This window comes from Nannospalax galili, unplaced genomic scaffold, assembly GCF_000622305.1.
Source record: "Nannospalax galili isolate Female #2095 unplaced genomic scaffold, S.galili_v1.0 scaffold2019, whole genome shotgun sequence".
Classification (NCBI taxonomy): Eukaryota; Metazoa; Chordata; class Mammalia; order Rodentia; family Spalacidae; genus Nannospalax; species Nannospalax galili.
In genome coordinates, this window is record NW_008342625.1 from 1174393 (window position 1) to 1190405 (window position 16013).

The 16013-nt window shown below is 51.5% G+C and overlaps 1 protein-coding gene across 16 annotated transcripts in view; it reads right to left on the minus strand.

Moving 5' to 3' along the window:
* The window catches only part of Rap1gap (RAP1 GTPase activating protein), a 66743-nt gene that overhangs the window by 22623 nt on the left and 28107 nt on the right, over nucleotides 1–16013 (minus strand). For 15 of the 16 annotated variants that reach the window (XR_607457.1, XR_607456.1, XR_607450.1 and 12 more), the window contains one exon: nucleotides 3295–3388. Coding sequence is in view for 5 of the 16 variants with exons in the window: in XM_008838628.2 (XP_008836850.1) it covers nucleotides 3295–3388 (94 nt within the window). In the remaining 11 variants the exon portion in view is untranslated. Of the gene's footprint in view, nucleotides 1–3294; nucleotides 3389–10926; nucleotides 10945–16013 lie in introns of those variants that run through there. The other variant, XR_607455.3, reaches the window with a different exon arrangement.

Here is a 16013-nt window from a genome sequence, read left to right on the forward strand (position 1 = left end):
CGGGGCGCCAGGTACGGGCGGAGCGGCCGGGGGCGGGGCTGCGGGGCGGAGCGGGGCGGGGCGCGGGCTTCGATGCCACGCCCCCAGAGGGCCCGGGACATTGCGCCTGCGTGCAGGAGGCCTTAGGGCGTAGGCCTCTTCTGGCACCTCTGGTTTCTTGTTCTTCCCGGACCCTGCCTCAGGGTTTCAAGGACAAGGTTCTTGGGACAGCTGTGCCCTGGGAATGCAAGATTCCTAAAGACAGTGGTTTTCTGGAGCACTTAATGCAGGGCCCTTCGTCTGTCTCTATGTCTCTCCTTTAACCCAGGAGGTACAAATGTCCTCACTAGATGAGATTCCAAGAGGTGCAATAGCTTGCCCGAAGACTACACAGTCAGGAAACCGAGACTCACTGGAAGGACCTGGAACTGCTCTTTGGGACCTCTTCCCCACTTCACTGCCTGGCCGTGCTAGCCCTGCCCCTTCCCCAAGCTGTACCTGCCCTTCCTCAAGCTTTACCTGCCCCAACCCTGGGGAAAGCGGTCACACTCTCTTGCCCAGAAGTATGGTTATAGAAAAAAGGACACATGTGGACTTAGGCCATGTGCGTTCTAGCTCTGGCCTTGTCACAACTTGCCCAGTGTGTAAGGGAGTCCCTGCCACCTGGGTTTGCCCTAGGTTCCCTGTCTGTAAAATAGAAAACCTTTCAGGGCCCTGCTAGCTGGCACTGCTGTCCTGATGTGTCTTGGCCTGGTATAACCACTGTCCTCCACACAGATGTTGGGGAAGTCCAGTATCTGGGCCATGCAGGAACAGGGCTGCCCACCAGCTCATGGCCAGACATCTTACAAAGTTTCCCAGAAATGCTGCCCACCACCCTCTGTCCCCAGGGCCAGGGGCTCCCAGAAGGAGAGCAAGCAGCACTATCCTTTTCCTCTCAGACCTGGCCCAGGGTCAGGTTCGAGCCCAGAGAGCCAGCGGGAACTCCGGAGATGTGCATTCCAGACACCGAGTAGCTTTGGTTTTAATAATTAACAGCAGCAAATATTGATTTACACAGGCACTTCCAGGCCTGCACACTTCCGGGCACCCATCGCAATGCAGCCCGAGGAACATCCATTCCCACACTGGCCCTGGGGGAGGCCAGGCCTGCTCATATCACCAGCAGTATGTGGACCAGGTGGAGTGCACAGTGTGTGCATGTGTCTAGGCCCCTATCTATATACGTGTGTGTGTGACTCCAAGGCTGGCTGTGCTTGTACGTGACACATCATGGTTGTGTATATGTGTGTGTCCATGTGTGCACGTGCATGTGTTTATAATGTGCCCCTTCGTGTCTGTGCAAGTCTGAAAACATTATAGAAATGTGCCTGAATCAGTCTGTAACCATATCCCCTGTGCCTAGGTATGGGTAGGCCAGGTATGCACATGCGTGCAGACCCTGCAGAGGACAGCTCAGTGTCTGTTTGAAGAGAAGAAACTGTCCCTTCTGGGAATCCCATCCACCCTAACAGATAGCAGCTCAGCTTTCTAATTTCCAAAGCACTTCCACAGCATCACCCAGCAGCTAGCTGGCAAGGTAGATCAAGAAGACACAGTCTACTCTGTGCTACAGGTGATGAGAAGACAAGCCCAAGAGACTTGCCAGTTAGCACAGGGGTCACCTGTCCCTCACACTAGTACTAGAATCATTACAAATGTGCACCAATATAGGATGATAAGGAAAATTGGAGAGTGTGTCCCATGCCTGGTTCTCTCAGCCCACCACTAGCCTGCTGGAGACCCCAATGAATCACTCAGTGTCTCTGAGCAGGTTTCCTCCCTTGGCAAAGAAAGTCCACAGAATGGGTCCTGATTGTGGAGAGAGGTGGTTTGAGGCTCACTGTCTGGGCTGTGTGGGCGCATTCAGAGGCTGGTGGCCAACTGGGCAGAAGCCAGGAGGTTGAAGAGAAGTGGTTCAGCAGTAATCACAAGGGCCACCCTGAGTTGTCTGAGCTGCGAGTCCCTAGGGAAGGTCTACCCCAGACCTCCTTCCCAGATAGAAAAACCAAGGCCCAGGTGGAGCAAATAACAGCCTAATACCTAGGGGAAGACTTCATCCACGAACCCAGCAACTCAAGCAAGCAGCTCCCATCAAGTCTGTCTCCCGAGGATCCTGTGTCCCTGTCTGGGGCTGCTGCCCACCAGAGAAAGCAGCTAAGGGTCTCAGGAGTCCCTTCTGCTGCTGTAAGCAGCCACACTTGGGGTCCCCATGGAGATGGTAGTCCTGCACACAGATACCACTGCCAGGCCCTGTGCCCTCCCCTCCTAGGAAAGGTGCTGGTTCTGTCGCTCCAAGCCAGAGCTCCCTCCCAGCTGAGTGACCCTGGGAAGATCCCTTCACCTCTCTGAGCATTCTCATCAGGCGCATGCCTTCTTCCAGCCTGAAGGTAATGAAAGGGCCAAGTGGCAAGGTGGTTGTGTGGGTGCACTGTAGATACTACAGAGCGTCCAACGTTTATTCCCCTGCACCAGAGAGGCCATGAGCCACACACTGGTCAGAAAACGCCAGTCAGTCCTGACCCTATGGGCATTCTGCCTGCTGCCCTTTGTGCGAATAACAACCTCCCTGAGGTTCAGTTTGGATGAGAGTAACTATAGCACAGAGTGACCAGCTGATGACAGGATGATGCTGCAAATGATGCATTAATTAGAGCAAAAGACAGAATCCTCTGGAAAACCAGTGGCTGCTCCCCTGCCTCCCTGCCCCCGACATTCTGTGGAAGCCATTTGGCCACTCGTTTTGCCAGGCCAAGGCTTCTGAGGACAGGGTCTGTGTCAAGTACCTTCCTGACCCCTTGGGGGCCCAGTTTTAAGTTTGGCACAGAGCCGGAGCTGGGCAAACCTTGGCTGTTGGTGAGTAACAGAAAGATCTTCACCACTGGGCTCTAAGCCAGAAACTGCCTGGGCTGCTGGACCTTTTCATCCAACCCTGGTGTGTGAGATCTGAGAAGCAGGGGCTAGTCACACCTGACTTACATGGGGATGACACCATGGTCATGATGACGGTAGAGATAAGGAAGAAAAGCCACTTACCCAGTTGCTCCCAGGTGCCTTCCTACTTGCCCTAAGTCTCTTCTGCAGCACCTCTGCAAACCCTGGTTCAGCCTCTGAGACCGCACAGGCCACCCAAGGGTCAGGAGTGGTGTCCTCTTAGGGACTAAGCCCTAGAAGCATCAGCTGAACATTTTACATCTTCTCAACAGTCATGCTTAGGCATCTTCCAGCCCTTTCAAGGCGGAGAGCAGACCAGGGCTGCAGGTGGGGGTTGCTTACCTTAGGGTAGGGTGAAGCAGTGTGGGAAGGAACTGAGTCCACTGGTGACAGGTCTAGTGCCTGAGGGAATCGCTGTTTCTGCCCATCACTCCTCCTGGAAGAGAAAAGGAGTCCGAGGTCAGGAAAAACCCTGGGCTGGGGGATTTGGGCTTTCTGGAAGGAAGAGTCCTCTCAGAGCTGGGGAAGGAGGGAGACGGATGTCATGGAGGAAGAAAGTGCCCCGGGCTTCCCAGGAGAAAGGATAGAGGGGGTTTTCTGAGCAGGCTTAGCAAGCAAGCTCCCCTTCCCAGAGGTCAGAGGTATACACACGGTCTCTCCCCACATTCTCTATAAGGCCCATTCTAAAGATGAGAAGACTGAGACAGGCACAGCAAGGGCTGCTGTAGGGGGCTGAGCCCTCAAGATATCCCAGCTCTATGGGCTCCTCCCAGAGCCTTCAGTAGGCAGCAGCCTGGGGACTGAGAGGTTATGGGCAACTGCTATTGCTAATGCCAGTAACTGTCACTCTCCAGGCTTTCGGGCATGGCCCTCTTTACTCTCAAGTTAGAACAAGGACCAGGATGTACACAGAGGTCACACAGCTAGCCCACAGCACAGCTCTGTGTACTACCCATTTGACTCCAAGCCTAGATGCTGCCATACCCACAGACCTTTGAGGACAGGGCCTGGGTCTAGGAAGGGCCTGGATCTAGGGAGCCTGTGGCCTAGTGTAGCAAACCAGGCTTCCATCACTGCCTGGAGCCACCCTGGGGCTGCACCCCCGCCCCAGTTCTACTGAATGAGGCTGGTCCTGAGAGGGTGAGTCACCTTCCCAAGGAGCTTCAGTGACCCATGGCGAGCTTGTGTCAGGCAGAACAGAGCTGGCACACCCAAGAGAGGGAGAGTCCATGGGATCCTGGTCCAAAAGAACCCCCTTACCTCTCCTTAGCCCTAGGGACCCACTTAGCATGGAAGGCCCTCTGTGTCCTGGCCACTGCTTGACTCAAAAACGCAGACCTGGTGGCAATGGTATTTCAAGCCTATGGCATCAGTGTAGGTGTGATGTTCACAGACACTATGTGGCTTGCTCATGACATAGCCCCTCTTGGCCTCAGTTTCCAAAACAATTCATCACTAAACCAAAGCAGTTCACAGGTATTCACTCAGTGAACTCTCTCCCAAGTAGGGCCGGGTAGAATATTTGCTGGCTGAGTGAGTCGAATGAAGATGGGCAATAGGGAGTGTTTGAAAGTTGGTGAGCAAGGGAAATCCCTAAACACAACTCCCAACTGATACAAGGTTCGCTGGCAGTGGGACTGGGGGAGAGGGGATGTGGGGAGGGGCACTATACAGAGGCCCATAGACACACCCAAGCAGATTCCGTGAACACACATTCTGCCCTTACTGTGCTGGAGGTTGGGGTCACTTATCCTCATTTTGTGTACAGGTTTACAAGCATGTGGAAGCCAGAGGTTGATACCCTAGGTCTTTCTCAATCACTCTCCATCTTATTTTGAGACAGGGTCTCTCACTGAACCTGAAGCTCGCTGCTTGGTTAGATTAGCTGGCCACCAAGCTTCAGGGAGCCTCCTGTCTCCATTTCCCCAGGACTGGGGTTACAGATGTGCATCACTGTGCCAGCCTTTTACACAGATAGCAATCTGAACTCAGGTCCTTGTGCTTGCGCAGCTAGCACTTTACCCACTGAACCATTTCCCTAGCCCCCATGTATTTCTACAGATGAAGGAACTGAGGCTTGGAAAGTTGAGGTCACTTCCCTTAACAAGTGTGCTGGAATTCAAAGCTCTTGCCCTTGACCAAAGCATGGCCAGTACCCATGGGGAGAAAGCGGAGCCTACTCAGCAGCCAGGAATCACTGGGGCTAAAGCTAGGTAAAGCTGGGTGCTCCTGGTGGAGACCACTCTCCTGGGTCATCCTGGCTGTATGAGATGATAGTACTTTCTGTCTGCCTCTCTCATGGCCCCAGGATCAGAATCTGATCACCTGGTCAATCGGTGGTAACTCCTAATATACCCACTAGAACCTCACTTGTCCATCTCTCTCAGAACCACTCTCAGGGCTGTGGGGGAAGGTTCTCCACCTTCCATCTAGGAGACCCCTCTACCCCCACCCACTCCCTACACTTGTACCCCCTCCCTCAACACACACAGATCTTCTGATTCTGGGCACTGTCCTTTCTTCCCATAGCTAGGCAACTCCCCTAAAAAGTCACTGATGAATCCTAAGGGGCAGGGAAAGGAACAGGGCTGGGACAGAGGAAATTCCGTCCCCAGCCCTGAAGGTGTGGAAGGACAGCCATCACAAAAGCTTTGCAGCATGAAAGTCAGGCCCAGGGGCCAAAATGCAGGTGCTCTCACACCACCTGTTTCCCACATGAGGAAACTCAGGCTCAGAAAGGGTACCCATCCACAGAGCAGGCAACTGTATCTTGGTTTGTGGACTCCAGAGCCAAACCCTGAGGGTCCAAGCTCCACAGAGCCTTCCCAGCCTGAGGGGGTGAGCACTGCCCAGTACTTCCAGTGGCTGAAGAGGTACAATACCAGTACCAACCAGCAGCAGGGATGGTGACTCTACCCAAGTCAACTCCCTGAGTCCTCCTTCCCTTTTTTTCTTTTTTTTGTTTTTTGTTTTCTTGTTTTTTTGAGACAGGGTCTCCCAAACTGGTCTGGAACTCACTATGTAGATGAGGCTGGCCTTGAACTCACAGAGATCTGCCTCCTGAGTGCTGGGATTAAAGGCATGTGCCTTTCTAATTTTTAAAAACACTTATTTGTTTATTTAATGTATTTTGGGGGGCACACACTATGACATGTGTGGAGGTCAGAGGACAACTTGCAGGAGTTGATTCTCTCCTTCCACCATCTGGGTCTCAGGATTCGAACTCAGGCCCTCAAACTTGGTGGCAAGCACTTTTACTCACTGAGCCATCTCATCAGCCAGAGTCCTTATTGTTCAAGAGAGGAAACTAAGGTCACAGACTAATGTCTGCCCAAGGTCACATTCAGTGAGTCCAGCGTCATAAACCCCTGAGAACTTGGGTAAAGACGCTGTCCTCTTAACCCCACCCAACAGAGCCTCTTAGCAAATAGAGGCTGCTCAGTTAACACTTCAATGCAATAGACAAACTCAGCCTCTCCTCCTCTCTCCCCTTCCTCCCTTCCCCTCCCCGTTTCCTCCCTCTCTGCTCTTCTGCCTTCTGCTCAGATATCTCTGCTCCGAGTCTCTAACCTCCCATCCCCTGTAGCCTCTGCACACAATCTTCATGAACTTGAGTGCTTTCCCATGGCACTCTTGTCTCTGTTACTCCATTTGCATGGGGTCCCCTAAATCTTGTCCCCTCCCCACTTCTCCAAAATCCTTCCTGAACCTCGGCCTGATTCAATTAAAATGCCTCCTCTCTATTCTTCCTGCACTAGCAGCAAGGGGAGGGGTCTAGGGAAGCCAGGTTGCCCAAACTGCCCCTTTCCCCATCCCTGTTCCCATCTGCATCTGCGTCTGCATCTGCATCCCCAGCCCCATCCTATCTACTGGGCACCTGCCATTCACACAGGCAGTCTCCTTCCATAACTACAGTAGCTTTTGAAAAATTACATGTTGGGACTGGAGAGATGGCTCAGTGATTAAAAGCACCGGTTGCTCTTGTAGAGGACCTGGGTTCAATTTCCAACACCCAAATGGCAGCTAACTAATGATCGTCTGCAATTCCAGTTCCAGGGGAATCTGACTCTCTCTTCTGATCTCCGTGAGCATTGCACGACACAGGTACACTTACATAACATGCAGGCAATATACTCATACACATAAAATAAAAATAATAAATTTAAAAAATTTAAATCGTGTGTGTGTGTGTGTGTGTGTGTGTGTGTGTGTGTGTGTGTACCACAGCACACAGAGATTGGAGGACAATTTGCAAGAGTCAGTTCTCTCCTTCCACCATATGGGTCCTGGGAGTTGAACTCAAGTGGTCAGGCTTGACAGCAATTGCCTTTCTCCGTTGAGCCTTCATGACAGCCAGCCCCACAATGGCATTTTGAGATGTGACTCTATCAACCTTTTAGAGAAAAATGAGGCACAGAGAGTCTCCCTAACCAGCTCAACATCACACAATAGGGACAGGGCAAGGCTGAGGTCTGATTGCACTACATACATCCCAGCTGTCCTCCATATAGGTCCCCAGCTTTGTTAGTTGGCTTCCTGCCCACAGTGACCTCCTATCCCAATCTTGGCTCCTGCAGCCACTAACAGTCTTTCCTCCAGTCCTGCCCTGGACACATGCCCACTGCATGCTCTGACACATGAATAGGCAGCAGCCAAGAAGAGGTGACTTGTCCAAGGTCACATGGAAAGCTGGAGCCAACTTGCAGACTGGACCAAGCACATTCTAGGGTGACCTTAGCTCCTAAGGTTTGGGGTTCACCAGCCAGCTGGCCCAGCTCCCCTCCCTCTCAGGGCACTCATATTTTCCTGAGAAAGCGTAAAGCAGAGGAACATGGGGGACAGGGTCCAGTTCCCAGTGCCGGAAGCCACTGCCAACAGCTCCTGGTTTCTTGGCAACTGTCACCGCACCTTGACTATCTCTGCATCAAGGTAACAATAATAATCACACCTGGGGGAGCACAGCTCACTGCTTTTCAAAGGCTTCTTTAATCTGTTCTCTTTGAATTCTAACCGGAACTGAGCAACTGAGCAGCAGATAAGGCACTGGCCAGATTCCCTTCCCAGAAAGGCAAACTGAGGCTTGGGGGGATCAAGCTACTACTTGGAGGTGGTCCAGCAAGCAGCAGATCAGAGATGGAAACTCAATCTACCCCCCTCCCAGGCTCTGGATGCCTCACAAGGCGGGGAGGACCTCAGGAGGCTTGGTCCTATAGGGTCTGAGTTTGGTATAACCGTGCACGACCAGAGGCAGTGGAGGGGGACAGGTGGTGGGGGACAGGGCTGAGGACAGGTGCATCCCTGTTGAATCAGCTGGAGGGTTTGCCCCATCTTTTCTCAAATCTGCAGAGAGAGAACTGAGGGACCCTCCACACTGGGCTGCCTAGAAGTCCAGAATAAGCGCTGAGCAAGGCCAGCACCAGAGCCACCCTCCTGAGAAGCCAAGCACCAGGAAGGTAGCCAGGCTGACCTGAGTATTCCAAACATGGCTGCCCTGGACAGAGGTCCCAGTACATCTGGGCCCTGCTGACCATTCTCCCAGCCTCCACTTCTCATGTCCCTTCTCCCTGTCCTGTCCTGTCCAGATGACCTGTCCCAGTCACCCTGGGGTGCAGCTGTTCTCCTGATGGGTCATGCTGTTAACATATGCTGTCCCCTCTGCTGGGGGGTGGAGGTGGGGGCGGGATTTTGTTTCTGCCTGGTGATGCTTTGAAATTCAACTTCAACAAGTAGAACTCTGGTGACCACAGCAACTGACCTGCAGGAACCATTGTGGCAGGGGTACTGGGCAGAAGCTCGGGGGTAGAACAGAGCTGCATGTACCCTGTTCCATCCTAAGGACACCCACCTGGCACTTACATGGGTAACCACAGTAGTCAGGAGAATTGGTGAGCTCATGAAGGCCTGGGGGATAGCTAGGGGATAGGGACAGAGGGATTGCTACCAGCCCTGTGTTAGCCAACAGAGACTAGGAGGGTAAGTCCCTGGCCAAGTAGTTCTTACCCACCTAGTAGGTAGAGGAGTACAGGCTTCCCAGTGAGAAGGGGATTGGGGGGCCATGCCCTTCTAGATGGGGTTTGGCAGTTCTCAAAGCCAAGCATCCTAGCACTGGCATGGGCTTCAAGTCTGAGAGGACTCTCCTGCAAAACTGGAGCTGAGTGGCTGCCTGGGAGCTGCCCCCACCCGGGGGGCACAGAGGCCTATTGTTTTAGAAGCTTAGCCATCTGGCACAGTCCTTCCCTATACCCCATGCCATGCCTGCCCATCCCTGCCTCTGCCTAGGTGCCAGGAAAAGTGGCCAGGCACAGCCAGGTGAACAGGTTTCACAGCGAGGCTGGAGGTGGGGCCTCCTGTCCAGGGGAAGGCAAAGGCCTAGGCAGCTGGACACAGGCCTGGGCTACTCCATTCCTGGCTGTTGTCAGGCAACTTTGCTCTCAGGGCAACTAGAAGGGAGTATGAGGCTAGGGGAGGTCAAGGCCTCTTCATCTGCTCTAGGATTCTAACTGGAACTGAGCGACTGAGTGGCAGATAGAGTGCTGGCCAGACTCCCCTTCTCAGAAAGGCAAACTGAGGCTTAGGAAGACATAGTGTGATATCATTTAGTCCTTACAAAAATATCCCTGCGGAGGCTGCTGCCGCCTCTTCCCAGTTCAGAGGTGAGCTGAGGGCCCCAAGAAAAGTCTCAAGATGGGCTTGTGGCTACAGCTGCCAAGGTCCCTGAGAGATGTGAGAAGAGGCCTCACACTGCCGGCTGGGCTCATCAGTGGGCATGAAGGTGGCACTCAGAGCCCTCACCCTGTACTGGCTGAGAGCCAGGATACCCGGATCCTGGAGCTGGGCCAGGCAGCAGCCTCCTGAGCAAACAGCAAGTTGGCAGACCGGGGAGGAGGCCATGGGCCGGCCCCCGCCTGGGGTGCAGGCTGCATAGGTGCTCTGGGCTCCACCGTGAATAAGCTTGACTCTCCCAGCTCCCCTGATCTGAGGCACGGACTCTGCCCCTCACAGGACAGGGAGGAGGGGTCTGAGAGGACCTGGTCACACGGCCTCTTCCTGTTGGGGACATCTGCTTACCCAGTCCCACACCTTCCAGTTGACATGCCACGCCACCTACCCCTCCATGGGACCTATGCACCAACTACCCAGAAACACACGGGCAAGTAACACAATCCACACTCTACTCAGGACAAAACCACACAGCCCAGGCAGAGACAGAAAGGGACTTATCCACAGTGCTACCCAAAGGTCACACCCCGCCTTTCCAACCCTTGCCTACACTGCCATAGGACAAACCACTACATGCCAACTCCCTCAGCTGGCCTGCTACCCCAATCTTAGACACAGACCAGGGCACCCTTTCCAGCACCCACAGCCACTGAGTTCCAGAGCTGCCTACATTCTGTGTCACCCCACCCTATCCTTGACCTATTGTCCTACCCAGCTGCTACAGCCCAGGGGGTCCCCCTTCTCCAAGCATTCCTGTGCTCACTCACTATCAGTGCCCACGCCCCACCTCCCATGACCTTCATTCCTACGTTTGGTCATTTATTCTCAACACATGGCTTGCGGCCTGCTCTGGGCCAACCAATGGTACTGGGAGTTGACTTGGGGACAGGGAGTGAGCCAGCACCCCCCCCGCCAGGGCTGAGGCCTTGATTAATCTATCTGTCCCCTCTGAACCAGCCCCGGTGAGGCTCAGATTTACCACCTTGTGGGCTCTAGACGAGGGCGGAAAACCCCAGGAAAAGGACGAGGTCACCACCTCCTGACTGAGGATGAGGACAAGCCTGTGTCTCTGAATTGCTGGGTGTGCAGGTATAAGTCACTACCATCTCTCCAAGCCTCAGCTTTGGTTCTGGAAATTGGGTCTCTAGCTAGACAGCCATGAAGTTCCTCTATGACATCCCACAGAAGGTGAACGGGAAGACAAGGAACTGCATGGGGGTGGAAGGATTGTGAAGAATTGGTTAGAAGCCAAACCTGGAGGAAACCTTTCCCTGTGGAAAGGCCTGAGACTCCTCAGAGGTGTGTCTTGTCTTAGAGCCTCAGTTTGCTTGTCTGAAAATGGGATAATAGATAATAATTAGATAATAATAAACAGATAATTAGATATCATATATATATATATATACTCTGACTTGCCTAGAGTTGAGTATACAGTAGGTGCTACGTTACATAATTATGGGCTTCTACCTGGAGAGGAAGTATGGGGTCAGAGTATGGGCTCTAGAAGTAAGCTGTCTATATTTGAATCTAGCTCTGCCATTTAACAGCTTTGTGATCTTAGACAAATTATTCAATTTCACTGAATCTTTTCTTCATTTATCGGTGTGGGTAAAGAGCTGGGCTCAGTGACTCAGTGCTTTCCCAACATGGGGAAGGCCCTGGGTTCCATCTGCAGCCCCACAAAATATTGAAATTTAAACCTAGGATAACCACAGTGCAGCCCAGGACTGGAGAGATGGCTCAGTGGTTAAGAGCACCGGCTGCGCCAGGCAAGGTGGTGTATGCTAGCACTTGGGAGGCAGAGGCAAGCAGATCTCTGTGAATTCAAGGCCAGTCTGGTCTACATAGTGAGTTCCAGGCCAGCTGAGAGGACCTGGGTTTGATTCCCAGCACCCACATGGTAGCTAACAATCGTCTGTAACTCTAGTTCCAGGGGATCCACCATCCTCTTCTGGCCTCTGTGGGCACTGCACACATGTGGTACACTTACATGCAGGCAAAACACTCATACTCATAGACTGCAAATAATAAATTAAATATCTTTTAAAAAACAGTACCATCAGTCAGGGTCGTGGGGATTAAGTCTACACATGTAATGTGTGTGTGTGATAAATGTTAGTCAGAGTCTCCCCTTCTCTGCCTTTCTCTTTCTTTGCTTCCTCTGTAAGCTTCTGAGGCCAGAGGCCGATTCTGCTCCAGAGGTGGACGTGAGTTCCAATAAGAGACAGTAGGACAGAAGATGCCACAGTTAACCACCCAGCCATGTGAGGAACTGAGCCTTGGCAAGCCAAGGCAGGGTGGCCTGGGCTGCAGTTGGAGACCAAAGGTGCAGGGGCAAGAGGGGTCTGAGCAAGGACCTTAAGTGTGCCAGCCCCATGTGCTCCTCCAGGCCCAGGGGTCCTAGGGCAGAAGCAGTGGATGAATCCCTTGACCTCCAGGAAATGGATCTCCCCGGCCTGCCAGACCAAGGAGGCTTTGATCACAGTACTTCAGAGACTGTTTGCCTCAAGTATGATTAAACGGCACATTCTTTGGCCCATCAACTCCATTTTTTTTTTTAGAAAGGGTCTCCCTGTAGTCCCAGCAAGCTTGGAACTCACTATGTAGACCAAGCTGGCCTCGAACTCACAGAGATCTGCCTCCCTCTGCCTCCCGAGAGCTGGGATTAAAGTTGTGCACCACCACACTCAGCACCCATCAACTTCATTTCTAAGTGTTTTTTTTTTTTTTCTCTATAAATACATACAGAAATGCACAAAGATCTGGGAACATTAAGCACTCAGTGAGGCAGGGTATACAAGAGCTAAAATCTGAAGGCACCACAGCACCAAGTAAAAGAGGCTGGTGGGCTGAGGGTGGAGTTGGCAGTACAGCACTTAGACACCAGGCTCTGGCTTAAGTCCTGGGTACTGCAAAAACTAAATAAATAAACTTAAATAAATAAACTGCACCAGGTCTAATGACACAGTTCTATCATACCAGTCACTCTAAAAACTGAGGTAGGAGGATTGAAAGCTCCAGGCTAGCCTCGGCAATTTAGTGAGACACTGTCTCAAAATAAAAAGTAGAAAAGAAGGTTAGGGATGTAGTTTAGTGATACAACACTTGCCTAGATGTGTGAGGCCCTGGGTTCCTGAGTTTGATCCTCTTCAGGACATATATATATATATATATATATATTACATGGTAAACATTTCAAGGCAAAAGTATGAATACCAGTGGGAATAAGGGAGGCCTCTAATCCCCATGAACAGAAAGGCTTGGAGCATATTGTAAAACAAATAGAACACTCTGCATGCAACAAAAATCTCATCTTTTGTAAAGTGTCAGAATTACATGTGAATATTTCCATAGCTTATCTGAGAAGCAAGATGGCAGGAGCTTCCGCCCTCTGGGACACATTTCTCTACATTGTCTAGCTCTCCATGAGAACTCCATGTGTAGTATACACTTGCATGTTAGGCAATCACTCTGCCACTGACTATATCCCCAGCCCTTCCTGAGAACCTACTTTGCTAATTTAAAAAAGTAAAGAAAAAGGGGTGGAGAGATGGCTCAGAGTTTAAAAGCACTGGCTGCTCTTGCAGAGGACACGGGTTCGGTTCCCAGCACCTATACATGGCAGCTAACAACCATCTGTAACTCCAGTTCCAAGGGATTTGATGCCCTCTTCTGGCCTCTGAGAGCACTGCATGCATGTGGTTACACATGTAGGCAAAACACTCATACACATAAAATAAAAATAAGCAAATAAAAATTTAAAAAGAAGAAAAACCAGGTATTGTGGTACTTGGAAGGTAGAAACAGGAAGACTGAAAGTTCAAGAACATCTTTGGTACGTAGTGAGTTCAAGGCCAGCCTGAGCTACGTGAGACCCTTCTGTAATAAAAATAACTGAAAGCCCAGACACTTGGGAGGCTGAGGTGGGTCACAGCCTGGGCAGCACAGTGAGACCCTGCCTGTTTTTTTGGTTTGGGGTTTTTTTTGTTTGTTTGTTTGGTTTGTTTTTTGAGACAGGGTCTCCCTGTGGCCCCAGCTGGTCTGGAACTAGCTCACTATGTAGACCAGGCTGGCTTTGATCTCACAGAGATTTGCCTGCTTCTACCTCCTGAGTGCTGGGATTAAAGGCAAATGGCACCATGCCCGTCTCCGGCCTGTTTTTTTGTTTTGTTTTGTTTTGTTTCATTAATTTGTTTGTGAATGGGAAGGTATGTGCCACTGAGCACTTGTGTAATTCAGAGGGCAACTTTTGGGAGTAGGTTGTCTCCTGCCATTTGGAGACAATTAGCTTCACCTGCTGAGCCATCTCCAAGGCCCCAGCCTTGCCCTTTAAGAAAACAAAGCGTAGGGGCTGGAGAGATGGCTCAGCAGTTAAGAGCACTGACTGCTCTTGCAGAGGACCTGAGTTCGATTCCCAGCAACCACATGGCGGCTACGAACCAACCTTAACTCCAGTTCCAGGGGAATCTGAAGCCCTCTTCTGACCTCTGTGGCATTGCACGACACAGGTGCACTCACATACATGCAGGCAATACACTCATACACATAAAATAAAAATAATAAAACATTAAAAAATATTTGGGGCTAGAGAGATGGCTCAGCAGTTAAGAACACTGGCTGTTCTTGCAGAAGACCCGGGTTCGAATCCCAGCACCTACATGGCAGCTAACAACTGCCTGTAACTCCAGTTCCAGGGGATCCAATAGCCTCTTCTGTCCTCCTCAGGCATTGAGCAACACAGGCCATGGTGGCTCCTGGCCTTTCCTCTTGCCCTGGGTTCCCATGCTGGCCCCAGCCCAGCTGCCGGGTACCACTTTATGCCTCCCTTGGACAGGCCTGGGGCTATGCAGTGAATCTGGTGCTCACACAGGTACAGGGAAGATCCCACATCTGTGTCACCAGCACCAGAATGCTCCTCCTTTGACATTAGAGAGACTCAAGGACCAAGTTCTGTATGTCACAAAAATCTACAACAGGATTGAACCAGAAAAGCTCTCAGTAAATTACATCTTATGAAAGACCTGGGCTTAGACAGTCTGGACAATTTGGAGATTATTATAGCTGAGGGATTGAAATTCCTGATATAGATTTGAAAAAGTGAATGTGTCAAAAACTTGTAGAGTACATTGCCAATAAGAAGAATGAATGTGAATGAAGCATCTAAGATTAAAAAAAATAAGAGCATGTTTTTAATTCCAGCAGAGGCAAAGACAGCTGATCTCTATGAATTCAAGGCCAACCTGGTCTACATAGTGAGTTCCAGGACAGCCAGGGCTACATAGTGAGACTCTGTCTCAAAAATATAATTTAATTAAATAAATACAATTTTAATTTTTAAAAAATTTTAAAATAGCCGGCCGTGGTGGCACACACCTTTAATCCCAGCACTCGGGAGGCAGAGGCAGGTGGACCTCTGTGAGTTCAAGGCCAGCCTGGTCTACATAGTGAGTTCCAGGACAGCTGGGGCTACAGGGAGACCCTGTCTCAAAGAGAACAACAACAACAAAATTTTAATAAGAAAACAGAAATAAAAACAGACAGCAAGCACTCACTAGCCTAGTGTCTGGCTCCTTTGCCTCCTCCTGTCATCTGGAGACAGAGGAGCTGACCCAAGGAGGTCAGAGCCCAGGTGCCAGGAGGGAAGAGCCAGAAAGAGAAGAGCCAGGTGCTCACCTCTCTGGCAGATAGCACACCACTTTCCTGAAGTCTGAGGAGGGACACAGATGTTGCACAGGTATCCAGAGAGCCAACACTACCTTCCTCATAAATGCAAATGCAGGCCCTGTGCTCACCTCCAGCTCTGTGCCCAGCTGCCCCCAGCCCCACCCACAGGCCTCCTGGTCACCAAGCAGAAGGGCACCAACTGGCCCAGCCCCCACCTTGAACTCTGAATAACCTTCTGTGTCAATCAATTTGTTTGTGGAAGCCTTTGGCCTTGAAGGTGACCTGTCACAGTCAGAGAGAGTAGCAGATCAGCAGCACCTGCCTGTGCCTGAGTCTAAGGGGCAGAGCTCAGCTGGAGGTCGGAAGGCCTGGACCTCAATTCCTAGCTGTGTCAAGATCTGTGTGTTGTGAATGAGTCCCCATGTCTCTAAGACTCAGTTTCCTAGGCTGTACAATGGCATTGGCAGCTCCGCCCTGAACAGGACTGCTGGAAATTTCAGTGCAGTTCCCTCATGCACCTGAGGCAGGGCACCAGGAGTCTGGCTCTGTCGTGTCTGTCCCTTGTGAGTCTCCAGGTTCCCTGCAGTGCTGCCTGGAGCGAGGGGGCGTGCAGGAAGCAGCACAACGGGAAGTGGAGGTGGCAGAGAAAGCGCTCGTGTCTAGGGCGTGCGTGGGCT